This window comes from Hippocampus guttulatus, chromosome 14, assembly GCF_054856545.1.
Source record: "Hippocampus guttulatus isolate MCC_2025c chromosome 14, RoL_Hgut_1.0, whole genome shotgun sequence".
Classification (NCBI taxonomy): Eukaryota; Metazoa; Chordata; class Actinopteri; order Syngnathiformes; family Syngnathidae; genus Hippocampus; species Hippocampus guttulatus.
Window position 1 is genome coordinate 584,016 of NC_141274.1, and position 24,462 is coordinate 608,477.

The 24,462-nt window shown below is 45.6% G+C and overlaps 1 protein-coding gene across 7 annotated transcripts in view; it reads right to left on the reverse strand.

Moving 5' to 3' along the window:
* Positions 1–24,462, reverse strand: part of adgrl2b.1 (adhesion G protein-coupled receptor L2b, tandem duplicate 1) — a 130,177-nt gene that overhangs the window by 34,581 nt on the left and 71,134 nt on the right. For 6 of the 7 annotated variants that reach the window (XM_086128536.1, XM_086128534.1, XM_086128537.1 and 3 more), the window contains exons 6-10: positions 12,486–12,788; positions 10,524–10,624; positions 8,994–9,179; positions 5,936–5,974; positions 662–845 (exon numbers count right to left, since the gene is read on the reverse strand). In XM_086128536.1, the coding sequence (XP_085984662.1) occupies positions 662–845; positions 5,936–5,974; positions 8,994–9,179; positions 10,524–10,624; positions 12,486–12,788 (813 nt within the window). The remainder of the gene's footprint in view (positions 1–661; positions 846–5,935; positions 5,975–8,993; positions 9,180–10,523; positions 10,625–12,485; positions 12,789–24,462) is intronic. The other variant, XM_086128535.1, reaches the window with a different exon arrangement.

Genomic DNA, 24,462 nt, shown 5'->3' on the forward strand with positions numbered 1-24,462 from the left:
GGGTGCAAACACGGGTGCTCGGGCTTCCTCTGAAAATTCTCAACGGCGAAAAAACAAGCCGGTTGGTACCAGACGACAATAGCGGAGGACAACGAGGCTCTCTTGCATTTTCATCTGAGGGGACACGAGAGCGATTCAAAAAGCACATTTTCTATTATACGTCCCCCTTTCAAGCTTGAGAAAAATGGACCCGGGACTCAGAAATTCAGTTTTTGTCTATTGAGGTTCCTCATTACTTCAGAGAAACCTAAGAACTGCTCACGGCTCATTAAAAAGAGTATTAATGAGAACTCGGGTGGGGACGAGGCCAGCGATCGTCTCAGGTAACCGGCAGTGACGGGAGCAGGCGAGGGAAGCGAGGGCTGTGCGAGTGGAACAATGTCCTTCAAATAGCGTCTTTGTTTCGAGTCCCGGGAGTCCGTTCCCAGTTCATCCGGATGCACGGCGCTCGGTGAGGTGACTTTCCTGATTGAAAAGCCATCAGGTCTATCACCTTGGAAAAAAAAAACAAACGAAATGTGCCCGTCGGGTATTACGCTCGCCTTCAAGCGGCGGAGACATTTCCTTTCACTTAAACATGGCGCCGGGCCAGCCGACAAGCGAAGCAATAGGCAGAGCGTCGTCAGTGACAGGCGCGCTCGGAGATTGGCCCGCCACTTACCGATGTTCTCGGCGGGCACTTTGACGACGGAAGGCTCGATGAGGTTCTCGGCGAAGACGAAGGCCCCCTCCTCCAGGGTGTCCAGCATCATAGTGGCGACGTGCGTCCGCTCGGTGGAATTCATATCTCGCCACGATTTCAGAGCCTCGGGCTTCAGGAGATTGTTCACCGTGTCCACGATAGCCTGTCACCATGGAGACGCGGGAAATGTCAGCCACGGACATTTAATAACAAAACTGGGGGAGGGAGGGACGGAGGGACGGAGGGACGGGGTGGCTCAACGATAAAAAGGGCATGCATGGCCGACAGTGACAACGGCTGATACGTCGACAAAATTATGACCCGGGTTGTGATGAGGTTCAGAGGAGGGGAAATCAACCGATCAACATCCCGCTGAAGGAGAAGAAAGAAAAATAAAATAAGAAGCGTCTTTTTCTCTCTCTCTCTTTTACTTTCGTGAATAATAATAATAATGACAAAATGCCGGAGGCAGAACACAACCCCCCCAAATGTTTTTCTAAACTAGTCCAAACAATCCCCGTGAACAATATTCTTGTGCCCGTCATGACCTTGAAAGCTCTTCCCCTCTCCCAAGGAAGGACGGGCATTATCATCAAATCCGTGTCCAAAGTGGCGGTCTGAGGCAAAACGGTGGAAAGGAATCGCCTTGTTTTCAATGTCAATCCTTTCATTTCCTGCTTTGTGATAAGCTGCAAGGAAGCGAAACATTCCACGCATGTATCATATGTTGATAAAACATTGCTGACCCTGGCAGCTCTAGTTCGGGACTCCTTTTCTGTTTCCCAATCCCTCTCTCTTTCATATTGTTTATTTCTATTGTACAAGATAGCGGTTAGCATGAATAACGGGCGATAAGATCAATTACAGAGTTTATATGACGTATATATGATAACAGAGCCCAGTTTTTAACTGTGGATTATTTCTAGTTGTTGCGTTCATTCCTATTGCGCACTGTGGCAGTTTATCAGAAACAACTGGTGAGAAGAGCGATCGTGTTATTTATAAGAGACTCACCGGCGCAAACCTTGGACTTTTTTTTTGAAAATTTGTGGATTATTGCTGCGCATTCTGTTGATTTCTGTTGTGCAAGGTCGCAGGTCACCGGTGATCATTTGTCAGAGGAGCGATCAGACGTTCGTAAAACATTTTATGTGTGCCGCGGGTGCTGCAGACTATTGTTTGACGCTGCGGATTATTTGAGGTCCTTTCTGTTCGGCAAGGTGCCGGTTAACATGAATAACTGGCAAGACGAGAGATCGTGTTGTTTATACACACACACTGCGACGGCACGCACTCTTTTTTTTGGGTGGATTATTTATACAAACTGTTTATTAACTGTCAAGAGAAGCAATCAAAATGAAGATATGACATGCACAGTGCGTTGCAGGTGGACTATTTATTTTTTTTTAATTGACTGTGTGGATTATTTCTAGCCATTCAGTTTATTGGGCAAAATGTGAGTCATCATAAATAGTTATCAGAACGAGTGACCGTATCATTTATAGCAGTGGTCCTCAACTGGGACCGGTCCGTGGGTCATTTGTTGCCGGGCCACTCGGAAAGAATAAATCATTTACATTACTTCCGTTTCATTTATTTCGGAATATCTGAAAGATATTTTATTTTGAAAAATTACCGGATTCTCCGTCACATACAAAAAAGGAAACCCGGGAGCTAGCAAAATGAGTGAAAAACAAACGTCTTTGGGAAGGGGAAAAGGAGACAGAAGAGGAGCCTACGACTTCCAAGAAAAAGAAGGCTACATTTAATAGACAGTATCAGGAGCCCTACTTAAAAAACGGATTTATCTCAACGGGAGATTCCCACGCACCAAGCCCACTCTGCATAATATGCGGCGATACTGAGTCGTATTTTTCATGCATGTTTTTTATTTGTTTAAACATTACCATAGTGACCAGAGAGTACCAGAGAGTGTTGCGGCCGGATAGGACCTTCCTCGTGTCATGATTCCTGTTTATTATAATTCATTCATTCATTTTTCGATCCGCTTATCCACACAAGGGTCGCGGGGGGGTGCCGGAGCCTATCCCAGCCGTCTTCGGGCAGTAGGCGGGGGACACCCTGAACCGGTTGCCAGCCAATCGCAGGGCACGCGGACACGAACAACCATCCACGCTCACACTCACGCCTTGGAACAATTTAGAGCGTTCAATCAGCCTGCCATGCATGTTTTTGGAACGTGGGAGGAAACCGGAGCGCCCGGAGAAAACCCACGCAGGCCCGGGAAGAACATGCAAACTCCACACAGGGAGGCCGGAGCCGGAATCGAACCCGGTACCTCTGCACTGTGAAGTCGACGCGCTAACCACTGGACCGCCGGGCTGCCCTGTTTATTATTATTATGTTTAGAAATACCAAAGTTTTCATGCGCAGTCATATCGTTATTTTGTTGTATTTATCCGTCACACCTTATAGGCCAGTCCCTGAAATATTGTCTATCATTAAATCGGGGCATAAAAGGTTGGGGACCGCTGGTTTATAAGGCACATATTGTGACCTAGCACGCCTTGAACTTCTTTGTGGATTATGTCTTGTCATTATGCATTTCTATTGTGCGAGGTGGCGAACTAGCAAAGGAGCCATCATATTAATTAAGAGTCAAGCATAAAACATCGTTTTTAGTCCTCCTTTACGGCCACTTTCAGCAAATTCCAACGTGGAGGGCAGGAGCGCCTATTTAACCCCAGGTGCTATTAGTGCCAGCGTGCGCCTCACAATAATGCTAATTAACCACAACCAGCCACTGCTCGTAATGCCAATTAGTCACTGCTGTGATTATCCAAAACACTTAAATGACCACAGACAGTCGCATCCGTCTGGTGGCATCCGTTTTAGCCGGAATAAGGAGGAGGCAGCTCGTGCAAAAATCTTCGCTAATGATGAATACTTAACTTGCTCCGGATGTTCAGGCTTGGGAGCTAACTGTGTGTACTTGCGTGCGTGTGTCTCGGGGAGTCGGGGTTGATTACAGGGTAAGAGACAACCAGATGGATCGATAGTGTGCCCCTTGTAGTAATGCCCCCCCCCCCCCCATCCACTCCACCAACCCTACCCTCAAGAGAAAACTGAAGATTTTCAAACTGCTTTTTCAAAGGAACACATCATAGACGAATCAAAAATTCCTTTGCCAATAATTGGCGTTTTTGTTTCCGAGCAATACAAGAGTTGACATGACGGCGTTTTACGGGCCAGTACAAATTTACACGTGACCCAACCCAAAGTTTGGCTACATATTATATCTTTGCAAGTCGACACTCAGGGGTGTTAATGGTGATTCAAAAATCACGGTTCAGTATGTTTTGACTTCGTTTTAAGCTTACTGTTCGGTTCACATTGAGTAGCCATAAAGAAACAAAAGGCAAAACCGGAGGAAGTTTGACTTAAAACCCATAACAAATTGTAAATCTTTTGAAGAAAGGGACATTTCTGGCTATTAACGCAGCACAAAAACAGAACATGAGGATACATGGCCACGTGGCGTAAGAAGGCTCCCTACTTACTACCCGATTGACTGCATTTCATTGGACTGGATTGGATTGGTGGCAGAAAAGTGAAACGTTTGGCTTTTGTTTCATAAGAAACCAAGCACCCCTGAAGTCTGTCTTTTTTTTAAAGAAGCGAAACCATGCAGAAAACTACAAAATATAACCGTTTACCCGACTATTATGCTATCAAAAAAAAAAAAAACACAACAAAAGGAATTTTACATTGCCTCGGCTCCATCTGAAAAGCACGTGAGAGACTTCTTAAATGCAGTTGGAAGTTGTGTAATCACTCTGCGAGTCCCCCCCCCCCCCCCCCCGTGCCGCAGTGACACTCACATTTGCGTCAAAAAAACTCGACAAGTTTGACGTACCGCCAAAGGCATATTGCTAGCTCCGACGTCTGCTAGCCAGAGGCTGAGCTACACTGTCTTTGTTTACGGAGGAAATTGTTTTATATCTCAGCCGGATGGCTGCAATGCGCTTTATTTTGGAGTTAGCCAGCCCGCCCTCAAGCCTCTCTCCAGTTTATCCAAAATGCGACAGAAGCTCGGAGGGAGCACGTGCTGTAACTTAATTTCTTGGCCTCCCTTCATTGGCTCCCTGCACATTTTAGAGTTCATCTGAAGATTCTTTTAGTCGTCTTTCAATCTCGAAACGTTCTCACCTTAACTTTACCTCTCGGAGGTCCTCTACCGCTTCGTTACCTGCCCGCCGCCTCGGGCCAGTGGCCCAGACGTAGCGAGGACTAATCGGAGTCAGAGAGGGAATCGAGAGCTGGTTCGGAATGACATTACGTTGAAGGTTCGGCAAGCCCCCTCCAATTTAAAACTCATCTCTAAACACTTTTGGAATTCTTTGGGTTTTTGACTCAGCAATGTTTTAATGTTTTATGGTGTTGACCGTTTTCATTCATTTATCGTGTTAACGGGCTTTGCGTTTATATGTCCGATTTTGACTTCACGTCCGGCATTTTGTACCCATCTGTGTGCTGTAAATGAAGTTGACTTGAGTCGAGTTGGGATCTGTGGATCGAGGGCAAGGAATGTGTGAACATTTTGAATACATGTAAAATAACACCCCCCGGTAGATGCGCAGTTTTGTTCAGCCCGGTGAATCTCCCCAAGGAAGAACAAAAACTCAGGCGGATGAATTTGAATTATTTTTTTTTTCTTTCAAAAAAGGGAAACATGTTCATGGACTCAGAAATTAATCACAGAGATAAAACGCCATTTGCAACAAGAGGACAATTTTTCATTTGATTTGACGCTATGGGGAGGCGGGGGCGGGGGGCATGGGAGATGAGATGAATTGTAGAATGTAAGCAAGTGAAAAGTGAAGCACAATGCCACTTTGATCACACTTCTGGCTGACAGGGAGGTGCAATTACGACCGTGGGAAGGCAATTATTCACACGACGTATAGCGAGTCGAGAAGAAGACGCTGTGAGAAAGTATTAGCATGCGTGTGTGTGTGTGTGGGCGGGTGTGTGTGCGCGTGCATGAGAGGAGAAATGAAAGAAAGATGTTATGATAGCGCAGAGGAGGACAAAGATGGAACGCTATTGACATTCGCAGATGGAAAGAGTTCACGGGGGGGCAGCCAAGCACACAGAGGGTAAAATAATCAAGGACATTACACAGTAGACACGTTGGATGCATGCTGATAAATGCAAGTGTAAGGGATCATGGTGTTAAAAAAAAAAAAAAAGAGACAATAAAAATATCATGTAAGGACTCTCTGGTTGTACCTTCATGTATGCCCTGCATGTCTTCTCACGCTTTTGAAGCTTGCCCCCCACCACACACACACACACACACACACGCACACACGCACACACGCACACACACGCACGCACGCAAACAAAAGAAAGACAGTAGTGAGAAACAGGAAGTGCCAATTGAGGCCACTTACCATAAATTACAAGTGCTAATGAGAAGAGTGGAGGAAAAAGAAAGCCTTTTAGAAGGATCATTTCAAAACGATGTGACGCCTCTTTACACCAGGATGTGAGAAAAGAGTGTGTGTGTGTGTGTGGGGGGGGGGGGGGGGGGGGGGGTTACCCGCTGAGGTTTGGATGCAGGACGCTCCCCGGTTGGGAGGTTTTAGCATATGCTAGCAGCATACGCTAGCCAGTGGATGACAACCAATGCGCCATGTGATCGTTTGTGCCTTCTTCCACTGAGAGAAGAATACACTACAAACTCCTTTGTGGCTCTCTTGGAGCTTGAATGACTCCCCCGCTTTTACCCAACGGAGTTTAAATCACATCCGGCCGGACTCGGAAAGATGGCAAGATTAGAACAAAAATGTTCTTTTTGAGATGAAAGTTGAAAAGTACACGGTTACACTATTAGTTCTGCAATATCAGCATACTGAAAAATGATTAAGAGGAACAAAATGCAGGAATTATGCATTGTGTCCCGGTGTCAGTGCCCATGCATATGCAGATGAATTGTGGCTTTTAAAGGGCAGAAATGTGGCGCTTAAGTAGGATATAGACAAAATATCATGGTTATAAGTATCTGACAAGAACATTCCGATTCAAGGGTATCTTACGTAAGCAAGTCGCTCAATCAACCGCAATCGAAGTAATACACGAGGTTAAATGAAAATGCAACAAAAACTTGACTATTAAAAAAAAAAAAAAGGATGATGGAGGACTACGACAAGACATCTGACTGCGTACCTCCAATTGTTTACGGCACCGTGCATGAGTTACCTGCAAGGTTTTTATAAAGCACTTCCCCTTTTATAAATGTCAAGCGATGAATGATGTCTTTTTAAGAGACAACATTTCAGTGAGACGCAGGTATGGCTTGCTCATTAACAACTATCTTGTAAATTTGCATTCAAAATATACCGTAGATCATTTTTTAAATAGCAGTCGGTTTTGCGGAGGACTCAATGGTAAAACTGACAAAGAAACAAATAGTAGCAACGGTTGGCTAATTTACAATGCCGGATTGAGAGTACGCTAATATATTTTAGTTATTATTTGAAACACAGAAAGCTCGCTTCTTTACATTATTCATTGGATTATTATTCATGATTTATCAGCGGCAACGGAGAGCCAACTTTCATTCATTATATTGAAATAAAGCATTTTCTTGCTGTTGTTCGGCTGGAAGAAATGACACGTAATGCCTTGAAGTGCGGGCTTTGGGAGGCCATTTTGGGTGCAACTAAATATGGTTCTAATGCCTTAAAAGCAGATGTTCAGCAACTATCTTAGCAATAAAATGAGAGCGGTTATAGACCTAGCCTCCCCAAAGGTGCTACCGAAAAAGAGGTCCGATTTGCAAAAGAGGGTTATTTGCATCACAATTTGGAACACGGAGCTTGATATAGTATTTTAACCTTTCATGCACCGATTATGATCATTTGCAACCTGATAACATGATAAGCTGTCCCCAAAAGGGGTTAATAATAACCACATTTCCATTTACCAAATAAGGTTGCTTGCACTATGAAGTGCCTACGCATCTCACCAATCGAAGACGCCCGCTCGCTGTAATCCAGCAAACAAACGGGCGTCGCCGGGTGCAAAACATTTTGTTGAGCGCCGTCTGAATAGCAATGCGCTTCTTCACAAGCGTCAATCATCTCGCCATGTGGCCGAGGTGGAGGAGCTTCGCGGGCGCTTGATGGAGCGCGCCGCTCCTCGCTCATCGGCAGCTCGGCATCACTCGTTGAGCAGAATATATATATATATTTTAGAAATAGAGGTGTTGTTGAATTCCCCAGTGGATTGAGCATTCCCACCGCAGCAGAGCAACAGGATTCTATTTTGGGTCAATTTCAAGTAATCAAAAAAAAAAAGGATCCTTGGACTATATGATCCAAGTTATTACTATTATTATGTAAGGCTAAGAGAAATCACATGGTTTCAATGGCGTAGGTGTCCATTTGAAGTCACTTTGGTGGAACTAAATGTGGTTTCCTTGCTCTATGTTGAAATGCGGCTTCACTGAATTTTAGTGTGATGTCTGTTTCGGCTCTGGCCTAACACTGAGCCCATTGCCGTCCATATCGGGTCATTTCAATGTCACCAAATAGGTTTCCTTGCAGTAAAAGAGGGCTGGGAGAAAACACATGGTGTTTGGTGTCCATTTTGGGTTAAATTTAGGCAACCAAATATGGTTCCATGCGCTACGAAAGACATCACACAGTTCTAGTGTCTCCTAGAAAGACTTTGAGTGTCCATTTGGGTTCAATCTTAAGCAACCAAATATGCCAATTCCTGAATGAAATGTTTGGCATCCATTTTGAGTCATTTTTTATCTAATATGGTGCCTTGTATTATCAAAGGTTGGGTGAAATCACAGGGTTGGAACGGCTCATTGTGTTTCATGCAACCAAATCTGCGCTCGGACTGCATTTTGCATCGGTTTTAAAGCAACCAAACAAAGCCACGTATGTATCGTTGATGTAATCAATCACGTGGTTTTAATGGGGAGCCCTTTGCCTAAAGTTACGAGATATGGTCCCTGCGGTACAAAGGACAGCAAGAAATCACACCGCCTGGGTCACTTTTAAGAACCAAGCACGGTTCTAATGCCTTCTAAAGACATATTTGTCATGAATTTGAATTTCCTTCTTAGGCAGCAGAGGTCTCAGCATCCCCTGATCCGCCTCCCGCAGCCTTACGCTTTTATTCTTCAAGTGCGCGCTTGTACGTATGTAAAACAAGGGCACGCGCGCCGCCTTGTATTGGGATTTATCGCCCGGCGTCCTGCCGTTTAGCCCCGCCGGGGTAAGATGAGATGGTCACAATGGGCCATAAAGAGGATAAGGCGTCACAGTACCTTGTTGAAGCTGCGTCCCGCAGAGTCCTTCTCACTGGGCCTGAGCTCCTGCAGTTGAGCGTCCAGGATGTCCACCAGCTGCTCCATGAGGCGAACAGAAGAACTGACATCGCCGGCGAACACGGGGCCCCGCGTGTTGAGTGCCAGCTCGTTGGCCAGGTTGGCTGCGTTCTCGCCGCTTCGGATCTGGACGTGCCGGCGCACGGGATGGCAGAGGATCGGTGGCGGGGGCCAGCATTTAATGCTATTAGTGTGGGGGGGGGGGGGGGGTGCTCGCCCGAGTTGCCACATTGTGTTTGTGCTCCATGCTTGTGTACCAACACAAATGAAGGTCTCCACCATCTGCGGTTTGCCAATTTACTCGTTCTCACAAAGCAGCAGATATGAAAAAAATGAGCAAAATAAAACACTGCATTTTCCATATTGCAAAGTAAAAATACTGTAGTCGGGTCCGGCCTATTCCAACAGTGGAATAAACCAAATTTCCAGGCAATTAAAAGTGTGTGTTCTTGCTCCAAGTGAGCTTTGAAGTTGTCCTCAGTCAGAGATTTATTTGCTTCTGCTAAACTCTCAGCAACATAAAGAGAAGCTGGAGTCAGAAATGCTTTTAGGATACAAATTGATTTTTTATGACGCGCTGCACCCCCCACCCCCTCCCCACCTACCAACTTTCCTTAAATCCGACACATAGTCTGGGATGGGCGCGCGCTTCCCTTTTGATGCTTTTGCCGAAATGATTCCCGACAGCACCCAGGAACTCCGTATGAACTCGCCGCTACATTTGGGAGGCGTTTTTCCCATCGTGGCTTCCATTCAAAGCGTGGCGCTTTGTGCATTGTTTTGTCGAAAATCAAAGCGGAACAAATCGCTGAAGAAATAACCCGTCAGGCTTTGATTGTCGCCGCCAAACAACTGTCGCTTTGACTCCAGACAGCCGTGCTCGTTTGTAGCTCGCGAAATCGCCAATTTATTGTCCTCGGATGTTTGCAAGTACGGTGGCCTCAAAGGGTCAAATTTACTATTTTGAGTGTTGGATCCCAAGTATCAAAGTCACCTCATATAAATAGGAGTCTCTTTTAAACTTCAACACCGATAGAAAGAGGAACACGGGATCACTTACAATGAAAAACGCGGCATTCCGATTACGTTGTATTTGTTTTGTTTTGGCTCACTTTAGCCAAGTACAAACAAGTGTCGTGGCCTTTCTGGGTCGAAAAGCAAAGTTGTCTTTTGGTTTGGTTCAGCATTCAGTTTAAGAAAGTAGGACCGGTTGTTGTTACTCCGTTGTAATAAACCTGAGCAGATTTAAGTCTGTTTAGCCGGGTGATTATTGCTACTCGTAATAAACGACATCAAGTTGGTGTTGCTTTGTTTTATAAACCGCAGTTGACGGAAGTAAAAAAATAAATAAATAAATTGGGCTTTCGTGATACTTTGCTCCCTGTTTTCTTTTTTAGTGATGAAATATATTATTTCTTTTTCAGTTGTCTTGAGCAACCAGCATTATTGATTTCCTTTTTTTTCTCTTACCTTTTGTGCCACTTGAGTCACCCAGTGGGAAGTGCAGTTGCTGAGGTCCGGGCCCTTGGAGCACCAGCTCCCTGCCACCGTGCACAGGAAGGAGGCGACGCCTGCGGGGGAGCACGGAGCAAACAGACGTCGGGAGGGGGACCCAAAAAGCGGCGCTCTGATATTTCTCGCTTAGCTTTTGCTCACACGCAAACACAGGCACGCATGGACATACTTGGCTGCAGGAAACCAAGTGTTCATTTCCAAACATTGTTAAAGCCGAGGCAGCTTTGTAAGGTAAGAGGAAAAAATAATCATAGAGGGGGGGTTCTCGAACGCAGTCGGCTTTAAGTGAAGCAGGGGGAGAAAACCCCAGCGGTTTCCTACGAAGTCACATTTTGGAATAAAAACACAAGATTGCGGCTAATGAATGCCTATTCTCTGACAACAATGACAACGTTTGTAGTCCTTTTCCCTTTTTAACCTTCCTCAGTCAAAACGAGACTCAATCCGGCTTTGATCTGGCTCTTTTGAATTTGACGGCGCTGCGAGTGTGCGCGTGTGACGGGGCGCTGAGGTAACTCTGTGCGCGGCAAACGATCGTCAGCCCGGCCGCATAATGGCCGTCAGCGCGCCAACGCTGCCGGGCTTTGATGTCGGACACTTTTAGTAACTGGAACTAATTCTAATAATGACCGTGCGGATACACTCGTGCAATTATGACTTCAAGATAGCAGAATTAATGGTGCTTATCACAAGTCGCCCGCTTTACTGTCCGCGGGCTGTCGCTTTTGCCGATTTACATTTTGTCCCGTAGGAAATACCGGATTGTAACGGGGTAAAGCTGTCGGCATCGTAAAACCATTATTAACTCTGCAGGCATTTGTTTTTAAGATATCCGTAACTGTAATAAGGTACTTTGGGGTAGGCGGGGACGGGGCATTTAACCACTTAACATTTTGTAGACGATTATGGTCAGAAAGGCCTCTTTGCATAAAAGTGTAAGAGGAGGCAAAGCACGGTAAAACAGTAACCTATTTTTATTATTGTTCTACTAAACCAAGTGTGATCGGTGTTATTTTTAGGGCCAAATCGCAGGGTTGTTTGAATAAAACACAGCCAATTATTTTTATTTGATTTTAACAAACCAAAGCAAACTGGTGTAGTTTGTTTTAACAAAAAAGGGCTGATTGAAGTTGCGTTTTAATAAACCGGTGTCAAGGTTCAATGACCCAAGTCCATATGTCGTTGCTTTATTTGGGCTAAGTGGGTCGCAGTGGAGGGGGGGGGGGGCGTGATGAAGCCTATCCCAACTGTCCTCGGGCAGTCGGCGAGGGACACCCTGAACCGGTTGCCAGCCAATTACAGGGCACACACAGATGAACAACCATCCGCGCTCACACTCATACCTAGGGACAATTTAGAGTGCTCAATCAGCCTGCCGTGCATGTTTTTGGAACGTGGGAGTGAACCGGAGTACCCGGAGAAAACCCACGCAGGCCCGGGGAGAACATGCAAACTCCACACAGGAAGGCCGGAGCCGGGATTGAACCTACGACCCCTGCACTGTGAGGTCAATGCGCGAGCTAACCACTCCACCACCAGGCCACTGAACGTAAACACTTTTATAAATGAACTAAAATGGACAAGTGTGTTTTTCACAGAATGGCAACGATATATATTGCGCCGAACAACAGTATAGAGTAAGATGGTTGTCAGTGCTCGTAGATGAAAAGGTTGCGTCTGCATGTTTTTCACCGACCCTTCTGTAGGAATACACGTAAGACAAAATTGCCCCAAACAGCCCAAAATAAAATTGAGTTTTTTTTGTGACTTGAAAATGTTGGTATAATTGTAAATCAATGCCTAGAGTGTGCCAATAAGGTTGTACTATAAGCGACAAGGGACAGGAGCTCCCTCGGAGACTCATCAAAGCTTAGAAGTCTGCGGTTAGTTCAACAATCACACATGCGGCGGACTCACCTCTGGTGCCTTTAGGACAGGGCCTCTCCACGGTGGATCCCGTGTGGGTCTGGGGCCAGTCGATGGCCCGCCGCCTGATCGCCTCGCAGAAGCGTCTGGGCGCGGGCGGCAGCTCGGGCAAGGTGGGCTCCGCCGCCGCCGAGCCTCGGGTGTCCTCGAACGGATCCCTGCCGTCCCTCGGGTCCGCGCCTCCGCCCGCTGTGGGGTCGCCGTGGCTCCTTGCGGTGGGTGCGGCCGTGGCCGCTACAATGCTGGTGGCTCTGGGCGCTGGTGAAGAGATGGGCAATTCGCCAACTGGTGCCACTAACAAAAAAAAAAAGGGTGAAACGTGCCGAAGATGTTAGCGATGGGAAAGTAAAGAGCGCTAGTTCATTTACTCGACGGCAGATGGGGAGACATCTACTGAAAGGGAAGCCTTTATTTGAACACAGTTCTGGATTTATTTTTTGGTCTAACTTAACGAGGAGCTGTCGTTGTGACTTTGTTGGAGTAAACCGGGACAAACTGTTGTTGCTTTATTGTGATAAAACAAGGCTGACGGTAAGCAGGTGAGCCGGGGCGACCGTTTGATAAAGCAGGTCTGACTTGTTGCTTTGCTTTAATAAAGCCGGACAGATTGTTGTTTGTTGCAACAAATCAAGGCCCGCATGTTAATAAACCACGGCCGCACCTTCTTTAAATAAACCAGAGCCGACTGGCGTGACTTTATTTTCATAAGCCGGGGCAAAGAGTTGTTACTTTGTATTAAGAAACCGGGACCGACTGTTGTGGTTTCCCTCCTGGGGGCTTAACGTCAGGGGATGTCGATATTATTTGTCAACTGCGGCCACGTGAAGCCCTTTGAGACGCTGAAGGGTTACACAAAGCGATTTCACTTGACTTGTTTATGTTGTAATAAACAAGAGCCGGTGACTTTTTTCATGTGACTATGTTGTACTAAACCAAAGCTGAATGTTGTCATTCCGTTTTAATAAACAAAGGCGGATTGTTGGCCGTTTATTGCGGTACACCAGCGCCAACTGCTGTGACTGTTGTGTTAATAAACCAGAGGGGATCATTGTTACTTTTTTGGAAAATCAAATCCTTTTCCAATCTACAACACAACGATTCATTTCGGAGCGTGTTTACACGCCTCGGTCGCTGCTGTAGTTTTGGCTGGCAACAGAGTTCAGACGGGAGCCGCGAGTTTCCATTTTTGAGAGGTTGGAAAGTTGATTCGAAGTCATCGAGTCATAAATAAAGACATTTCGACCGCAAAAAACGTGAAGGCTTTTCCAATTGGATTCACCTACCTTGAATTGATTAAATGTCAGCAGCGGAGGCAAAGTGTGCGTACTTTTGGCTTTGTTCGACGCTGCTGCCGTTCGGTCGGCGATTGCTCCGCTCCAAGATAAACGAACCCTCCCACCACATACGAACATCAAACATCAGCAACAACATGATTACGCAGTAATCTTGAGTCTGCAGAGTCAATCTATGTTTTACGAGCGCACAACAGGCACGCCAAGGCCCTCGCTGTTTGCCGTATGGCGCAGGTGTTTCGAGATCACATGTTATCTCCTGCCGAGAGCCTGGAGATCAACAGGAAATGAGAGCAGAAATCGGGCGGGGGGGGGGGGGTGGAAAGTCGTCAGATTGGCCAGTACGGTGACGAGAGGCATGCGGATGGTCACTTGTCTCTTTTCTATCCACGACAAGCCGATTGTGGGGGCTGATAAAAGCAGCTTTCAACAATGAGGTCTGGCGACGGTGCCGTCTTCGGGTTCCCAGGGCGATTGTGTGAAAATGCAATATCATGCCATCTGACACTCCATTATCACACACGTATCTCCGTTTCCCTGGGGACGAGGCTCACCGTCGCATTCGCACTAATCAGCCGGGCAGGGGGAATATTTGCTTTTTCATTCAAAGTTAAATATATGAGTTTATTACGCAAAGCCGGTACGTGGCGGCGGTCACGGGGCCACGGCTGTTCGCCGTGAGGAAGATAAATATAAAAGCCCCGGACCACCCTGTGGAGAGGTGCGATTGTGACATTTCTCCGCAGCGACCTTTCTTCTAATTACCTTACGCTCATTCGGTCATTGTGTGCGTGTCAGTCACACTCTTGCAGGTCCGGCTAGGCTGAATGAAAGCCTGTGTGCAGGGAGGATGAGGGTTCGCGTGGTAAAAATCTTCAATTAGAACTGATGAGGATGTAAAAGAAAGGCTCGGGTGAAACGAGGTGAGCCGAGTACTACTAAATAACATGTTGAAAATAGGCACATTTGTGAAGGATTGAACTGTGCATGAGATAGCGTGGGTCAACACTCCAGAAAGGCACAGTCAAAGACAACCACATTTTTATTCCAGTGGGCATCCTCAACTTTTTTTGTTTTTATAATGCCTTACATCAGGGGTGCCCATTACGTCGATCCTGATCTACCGGTAGATCTAAGACAGGTCAATGACCTGGAATGACATGTCAACTATGACCGAAAAATGTCATGACACCATCTGAATTCAAGAAAGAGGTAGCATTTCTGGCCCATGTTGAGATCTGGAATGTTACAAGCAGAGATTGTCATGATGGCGTTCTTGTGCGTCTTCAGCAGGTGGCAGACGCGGGCCTTCCCTTCAGTGTGCACACCTGCTGCCAATGTCCATTGGCCAAGTATTTAAGGACTGACAAACTGACTCTAGCTTGTCGGATTATTGACCTCGTCGCCGCTCTTGCTCAAGCGTTTGTTTTCTCGACCTCTCGTTCCCCGTCAGAGTCGTTCTCGTTCCCTCATCCCCATGTTTTTGGAAGTATAGTCTTGTTTGATTCCGCTTTTGTTTTGCCGTGTGAATTGGACTCTCGTCAGTTCGTTTGGTATTCTCGGTTCATTAGCCAGAGTCAAACAAATATTTTTGCGTCGGAGTTTTGTTCGGCGCCTACGTTTGCGCTACCCGATCCGCTCTTCAGTTCATTCCCAACTGTGACAGAGATGGCATCTATTCAATTGGTCAGGTCAAGTCCCGTGATACGCAAAGTCCTACTGGTCCAGTCACCTTGATAATGTAGTCTTACCTTGGCCTTCATAAAGAGAGAAGGCCAAATCATGATATTGTGAGTCATTTTATCGAACCCGTGTGCATGTATATTGGGGTCATGAGCAAATCGGCGGTCACTCGAATTGAGATGTGAATTACATGCATGTTAATCAGAAACTTTAAGGTAGAATGAAAAGCACGTTATCACGCACGGTAGCGTCACAAGAACGTTTGCCCGGCAACGCGTGCGATGCATGCAAGTACTCGTAGAAAAGTCTAAGCATGTTGATTCAACACGGGATTTGGTTGGCAGAGGAGGGTCAACTTCGACACAGAATGTTTTAACAACAAAGCAACGGAAAACTGTCGTTTCTGGCTTTCGTTTCCAAGACAACAATGTACCAGCTCAAGTTGAGAACTCAGCCACTTTTACTAAAACAGCAAATGCAGACAAGGCCGCAAAAAATGTCACTGGTCAATCAATTAATACAATAATAGCGTACCATTGTACTGATAAATCCTGCTCACTTATCATAATTCACAAAGAAAACATCCCCGGCAGCGGTAATAAGAAAGTGCAACCACGTTGTTTCAAGCCAGCAGTCGGGGTCAGTTTCAAAAAGAAAACGGTGTCATTTCGGCTGCTGTTTCCATGACAATTGTGTTTTGGCTAACGTGGTGATCCTACATTCTGCTACAAAGGCACTTCAATTTAAACGCAAGCCAAATAAAACTGTGACCATTGCACAAACAATGTTGGCAGCAGATGGTCGACAGCGAAGCCAACGCATTGGCGTGGTTTTCACCAGCCATAACAAAAATAGGCATTATCCAATGAACAATTGAGCAAATCCATCTTACTAATGATAAAACATAATGAAACCATCCACGGTGGAGGAAATACAGTGTAAACCGTGCCAATTCAATATACGGGATATAAAAGACGACAAGAGGTTGCAAATGGTCTCATTTTGGACATTCGTTTCCACGAGGACGTTTTGGATCCGCGGCGCTGGCCGCTTAGTGTGCAAAGTCATCGTCAGTGACTGGCCGTGGTGTTCGCAACGCAGCATTTTCAGCCATTTTCGCAGGAACCTTTGAATAGTTGCCAATGCCGTGTGAAGAAAAAGCATTCCAACATTCCAGATTTGACGACGTTGTCATGTAAATGCTCCCCAAAGCATTCGTTTGCGCTTCTTATTCTATTTCGTTTTTCCTGTCTGTCGAGTCATTTTTTCCGTTTGTGCGAGCCAAGTAGGAGTCCGCATCCTCCCGATGAGCCAAGTAATGATTGAGATGAGTGAGCGTGCCGCGTGCAGCTCCACAATACGTCGATACTTGGCATTCTTTTACCCCCGCGGCAGACGCAAGGGGCAGGCTGCCTCGCATGCGTATCCCGTCCGAGCCCGGCGGCCGCCCAATGCTATTTACGGCGCAGATCGATCGGTCCTCCAAAATGGTTTTTATTTTTATACTGCGGTGTTTTAAGACTTCTTCCTGTACTCCCGTAAATGATTTCCGGAAAGGAGGCCTGTAAAAGAGCAAGATATAATTGCAAACTGCCTGTGAAGGAAAGCAGCCTAAAAAAAATAAATGTACTCTGTCAAACTCGGGAAATAAAAAAGAAATCACACAGTCTAGCCTTGGCATGGTTGTAGACATATACAGACTTACAGATCATCTGCTGAGTTGGCTTTCCTTATCCTGGCCCATGTTAGGAAAAATGGTGACCCAATAAAGCGGAAATCGACAAACCGCCTGAGCATTTTTATATTTGGTGGGAAGGACGATCGTTGTCACGAATGACTTTTGACTGTGTGAAATTGAAATCAGAGCGCATTACTTGCCCCCCGACCAAAAGAGGCCTTGTTGTTTCAGTTGATTTCTTAAAATTGCAGCTACAATGGGCAGCGGCGGAACGCTCTGCCATAACAGTTTCACCTGCTTTCACGGTTACACCAGCTTCCTCACGCACTGCCAAAACGTGCAAGTTCTGTTCGTTTAAGTCTCTACGTGTCAAACGGTGGGCATGTGATGATGAAAGTGACAAATATTGACCGAAAGTATGCCTTTACTACTGTGACAGCGTAGGTCGGTCGCAAGACTGCAGCGCATTATGACTTACTCCGTTCAGTCTCTGACGTAGGAACAGACCTCTGTCATAAAGCGAGTACCGCCTGTATTCTGTTGTGAAATAAACAGCAGGGCATCTATTCCTACGAAAGACTCCCGTTGGCTTGCTAAGAGATAGCAGAGTAAGATGGTGATTGCGTTTTACCTTACTTACATGACCGATATGGGCACTTCGGCACGCGCGATTTCCTTTTGATAGCAAGCATAACTCTCACCCTCACAGTCGTGTGTTCGCACTTGTCGGACTGAACTGCGACAATTAGCGCCAGTCACTCACAAGAGGCGCTGAAGTCACTCTTCTTTGTGCGATACGACACCAAAGCCCCAATGACGAAGGGGAAATCATTGGAGTGATGAAGCATGCTGAAGGTTGATCGCGTTATAGCTTCCCAGAGACATTTATGAGGATTGCAAAACATTTCATAATCATCCATGTTCCAACGTTGCTGTTATTTGTGTGGCGGTTGCGCTTCTGTGACATGTTAATTTTCCCCAATTGCAAACGAGCTGTTTAACAATGGCAACCTGTCCGACCAGACACGGGGATAAATGGCTCGTAAGCCGCCTAATAATGGTTATTTAGTGCCAGAAAAGGACAAATGAGAACCCCAACAATTTGCTCTAATTGTTTTAAATTAAAAAAATATATATATCATCCAGGACTAATCTTCTTTGTGTCATGGCAAATAAAAGGCAAATATTCCCTCCTTAATGAGCATCATTTATATCCACAAAGTAGTCCAAAAGAGGAACATTATGGTGACGAAGATGAGAAAACAGGCAATGGTGAGGTTCGAATGTCGATATTTTGACGTATATACAAAGTACACAAAATGAATAAACTGTATGGGTACGACTTAGTCTGTGTCTTAATCTTAAAACCCATTTACTGTATTAGAAAAGCTCCTGTGCATTTTGGATTGGCTGTTACATCTGTGACATTGCAACGCCATAATTTGACGATTCAAACTTGAAATCGCAGTAAAGGCAGTAGTTTGGCCGCTCATGGAAAGAAGTGGCAGAACCCGGCACACTTCACGACACTTCAGTCAATTTCGTTCGGTGCGGCCTAAGACGGATTTTCTTTTTTTTTTTGGTATGTGGCTAATGCTAGCTAAGCGCATCGCCAAAGCCAAGATGACAGCTGCTTGTTGCGCCTTTAAATGCATTAGACTTCCAGTTGTAAAGTGTAAATCTACAATCGAATGCCAATTGTTTTGATAAATTGACTCTCCATTCAAAATGTTCGATAAGTAGATCCATTTCAAACCACAGGAGGGAGTAAAGATGGTTGTTGGTTAGCCTTCACAGATACAAACTAACTACAGTTGCTCTTTTTGCCTTTTTCACCTCGAGCAAGAGCTGGTAATTAATGACAGCGAAACAAATCCCACAAGACATGAATTTTACATCAGGCCTTTCTCTTTCTTCGACGCCGTTCCGCTTTTCAGTCGAGGTTTTGTGGCGTGGAAGGCAGAAAGAGACACGAGGATTCATGTGCCCTTGCTAACTTCGGAATATTATTTCTGGAGATGAAAAAGCGGCCTGTCCACCGGCCATGACACTTCTTTAAAGAGCAGCAGACAGAAAAAGCTCCACTAGACCTGCATCTGGTGTCATGCGCGTGTAATTTATGATGCTCGAAAGTGAATTTGGTCGAGTTGCAGACATAGCACATTCAGGGAAAAAAAGGCTAGCCGGCTCACAATAAAAACAAAATGCATTGAGGCAGAAAGACGTGTCCATAAATAGTGGCTCAGTATTTACTCAACTGCAGATGGGTGGAGTGAACGGCCATTTTTCTGAATATGTTCCTGGTATATTACGATTCGAGACAAGGGAAACTCGAGTTTGAAACCAAAATAGTGCTGTAGCTCTTGGAACATAAACAGGAACACAAAAAATATTGCGGAGTGACCAAACGTCAAAGTCTATTGTAATGATGTCAAACTCAAGGCCCGGGGGCCAGATCTGGCCCGCCACATCATTTTATGTGGCCCGCGAAAGCAAATCAAAGATGTCAACTTCCATGATAATTGCCAAAATCTCGACCAAAATTTCAAATTGTCATTTGTAATAAATAAGAGTGATACTGTAAGCATTTTCTTGTTAACGACCCCTTCATTGCAGTAACTTAAACAATAGGTGAATAAATCGTTATTCTTGACTTCTCTATACGGTTTCAGTCATAATGGTCCGTCCAAGGGAAACTGGAACTAAAATCTGGCCCGCGACAAAAATGTGTTTGACAACCCTGGTCTATAGGGACACTAATCGATGTCTTCTCATTACATAATACACAGCAGGGCCTAATTTACTGTAAATAAATCTAAGAGGTGGTCAAACGGGTTCAGCAGTTAACGCTTTCATGTCAATGTGAGAATAACAGTGACTCAACCCTCTAAAAGCTTGCGCAAATTCGGATTTTGCCATGCTATGACGTTTCAGAAAAAATACGCCCGTTGCTGAACCTTACCTTTAGTTTATAAATATTACGAAATACATTACTAAATTACACGATGTGAAATCGTTTTTTTAATGCTGTGCAAGCTTTGAATAATTAGCAAAACTATCTGAGGCACATACCATAGTATGCGCTGCTGTTTTGGTGCGCAACATAAAGATGCTATCTCCATCCAAATGTGGGATCATTTTTGTGCAGGGAAACCCTTCTCAACATTGTGATAAGAGAAAGATACTTTGTACAAGTGAAATCTGAAGGCTGTAACGAGTAGGTGTTTCTGTTTGGGTCAGCAACAGAGTTTGCTGCCGCAAGGATGAATGCAGACGCACGCAACATCGCGGAGCAACAGCACGTAAAACTCTATTGGAAGGCTAATCGTTAGTTCAGGTTACTGTCTGCGAGATGCGCCTTGAGGAGTTCTGCATTTTGGCAGAGTGACCACATGTTGTGGTCTACTGCTATGCGAATTGCGGCGTCGGTACATGGAAAAATGACCGTAACCCTTTCAGGGACAGCGGTCACTACAGTGGACATATCATGTTATCAGGTTACAGGGTGCGTGAAAGGGTTAAATACATAGCAGTAAGACTGCTATGTATTCAATTGCAAGAGGTCTATCAACTTTCACCGATGGAAAAGGGAAGCATTTTAATTGGGACATGGCGTACGGTGAACTCTCTACCGGCTGCTTTCAAAAAAGTAAGTGTCGACAGGCGGAACTGCCGCAAAGATGAATGCATTCCTGCAACTCCAAGGCTTACCTGGAGGCATCGTTCAGGGATGTGCAAGTAAATCAGAGTGCGGCGCAGCGGCACGCGCACTTGGTCGTGAAGAGAAGCACGCAGGGAAAGTCAGGTTTAGTTTGACATTTCAATTCACAGCGGACGCCCCCATTTGTGCCGACGACACGGCAGCAGCTTATGACGAGCAGCCGTTCATTTTGAGGGCCCGTATTGAACGTTACCTGAAAGGCAAGTGAAGGTTACCCTCTCGCTCCATGTTGGTTTGAAACTATCCTGCCAATTAGTGGCTCTTTTTCTGAATCATTCCTTCTTTAACTCATTCACTCCCTAAGACGTTTTTAAACGTCTTTTCAGACTTGGTCTAGAATTGGCTGGTACTGGATGAGTTAAAGAAACCAGTTTGTGTCTTCCTTCGCATATCACCGCAGTGGCTTCACAGATGCCGGCTGCCTTTGATGTTTATTGGACCCAATTGATCGATCGGCGCGGTTTTGTGCTCGTAATTCAGCTGCAGACATTAATGACGCGTGAACCGCCTGCAACAATAAGCGGAGTGAATCGATAAGGAAACTGATGTTTGCTAATCACATCAGTCAAGAGCGGAATTAGGAAGAGCGCATGGCTGCAAACACAAGCACGACGCAAAACCAACAAGGTGAACAATGATTAACTCTGCCAAGAAGGCTTTCTTGTCATCGCCGAGTAGATTTTGTGAAAGCTACTTAGCTTTGTTCAAGGCGCAGCAAGAATAAGTAAGGAATGACCATGAATTTAAATTGGTTAAGAAACCAGAAAAAGGTGCAGTTCAAGCAATGTTTTTTTTTTTTTTGTTCACAAGTTCGCCTGACACATCTCTCAGATAATACAGAACAAATCGGGTATGTATCAATGTGGTCACTGAAATTATCAATGTTTGGCCTTGGTGGAGGTCTGCACTTTCGTCAAGTCTGTGAAGACTGCAGCAGATTGAACGCATCAGGCGGAACGAGACATGCTAACCAAGAACTTTGCCCCTTTGGGTGGTAGTGGTGGGGGGGGGGGGGGGGCTGGGTTCACTTTTGGAAATACGATCATGGAAAACCAATAAATGGGACCAAGACCCCCGAACAGATAACGGAGGAGAACGAGGATCCCTCACATTAGCTTCTTGAGACACATTTTATCAGAGAAGACAGCAACAGCATTCAAGAGTTGGACTTTAATACTGGATCGCCCTGAGATAAGGCACGGCAATATGAAAACTTTGTCACTTGAGTGACCGGGAGTGGCTTCCGTCTCACCTACTGATTCAACACACTTGCAACCCCGATTGCCCAAGCGCTGGAAATAGTACCTGGTTTCGCCAATGGAAAAATGAGTAGATACCGAAAGTGAAAACGATTCACAAGCGCCACACTTGTTGTCAGCTTGGATCGTTTTTCCATTTTGCGACATGAAATGACACACTGTCGCATGGTAATGACATTTGAACAAAGACAAAGACACTTTGGAGCTTGGTTGGACAATGAATCTTAACGACTGCAATTAATTTCCTTTTCCGCCTGGAGTGGGCCCCTTGGTTCCATGCACTGACATTACTTCACCGTCATTAGATTATCCTGCAGAATCAGTCGTTCCACGAGGAGGGAACGTCGCCGGCTGCCATTAATCCTAAAGACGTAGAAGGTGTACATCTGGCCAATTATTTTCAAGTGGTGGCCCACCGGGGCCGAGATACTCTCTCACAACATTTCAAGAATGTGCCCATAGAAGGGGGGGGGGGGGGGGGGGGGGGGGGGGGAAATGCAGTGGGCGACACTGCGTGCCACCAAGTCGCATCTCTTATTCAAACGGATAAAGGTAGCGCTACTACTTCAGGTGGATGAATAAAATCATGAAGCGTGTTCAGTCTGCTTTCCTTTTCCTTTGACGGAATGCACCGTTCCTGCCGCTTCGAGGTAATGTGGTATTTATGTTTACTGAGGCATAACGGTAGCTGAGAGAGCATATAAAGCAGTCATTGGAAAAGCTCCGCAAAGGCCAGTTTCTTCTTCCTTCTCCCTCCTTCGCGCAGCCTCGTTTGAGACAAGGAAAGGTGATTATGATCATTCGTTTGTTCATTACATTCACGGACATCCGAATGTTAACTGCGGAGCAGGCAGAAAAACTCATGACGAGTAGTCTTCACGCCATGCACGTTATCAAGCTCTTCGGTTTGTTCAGCAAAAGCAGATCCATACTTGGGGGTGCGGGGGGGGGTGGTATTTGAGCCCCCAGCCCTTCTTCCTGGGCGTGCGGGGTTTTGGCGCTGGACAGATTCCAGGTTCCAGCGGGAAAACAAACACACGTGTTGACAAGAGGCCAGAGTTCAGGAGCACACAGCCCCCATTGAGGCGTCGACGACAAGTCCCTTCGACAAGGCCGCGTCGGCAATCGCATTTCCATCTGGCATCCAGAGGTGCCGCTTCCTAATGTGGAAGCGCAACCTGATACGCGGGCATGACGTCAAATCGGGTCAACAGTCCCCCCCCCCCACCACCCTCTTTCACCAAACAGGCTTAGCTCGGTTTATTGAGGACAGATAATTGCAGCTATAATCGGACAGATGTGAAGTCAGTTCTCTGTTGTTAAATGAGCCTTAAACGGCAAGCGACGGACACATTTGGTACTCTTGTTAAAAAATATCCCATTCATTCATTCATCACTGAAAATGGTATTTTTGATCCCAATCCTACAGCAACATTTCACACAGCTGCTTACTGTCACGATAAGGGTGTGATGCCATGAAGTAATTTTGCCACTTGGCTGTGTTAAAGTTACATTCTGTTTGACGGGTTATAATCATTGTGAAGAAATTTAAATATCGTTTTCTATTCCTTACATGAGTCTAAAAACAAGAAAGGATTACTCACAAACTGAGACATAATTGATCATAGGGACAGAAAGGCCCATCAAAAATGTAATTTTCGAGCCCACATTTATCTTGAATTAAGAAATAGGTGTACCAGTTACTGCTATTTTTCCAATTCAAATTATGCAACAAAATTCCACGCCTTTTACTGCTTCCTGTAAGGGTATCTTTCCATCAGAATGATAAGTGTGTGCTGCAATGAAGTCAATTTGGGTCAAGGTGTTTCTGCACTATGCAGGCTTAGCTGGGCTCAGTGAGGACGAATAATCGCGGCCATCGTCGGTCTGACGCAAAGTCACCTATGCCACCTCTCAGCACTTCAAAGATCGATCAACATGGAAATGATGTGCTTTTTTTGGTCCATTTTGGCTGTAGATCAAATTTGTCAGACATTCATTTTAAAAACCTTTTGGGAGGGGGGGGGGGGGGTCAATTGTCATCCTCATTCCAATTCATTCCCAATGGGACATTCAACAAAACTGTTAGGTTGATTGTTTTTAGTTATCATATCTATTTGTCATACATTTGCTTATTATTAATAATAGATTGATTATGTCAAACAAGTTCAGTGTGTCTTCAACAGCCCTCATCCTTTAGGTTGGACACACCCATGTATTAGATTCGCAATAAATGAGAGGGCAAGCGCGGAGATCCTTGGGAAACGTGCAGAGAACTGAAACCAACGCTTCTCCTCGTTTCCCCTGGTACCAGAATTGAGTCTTCGCTCTCCTC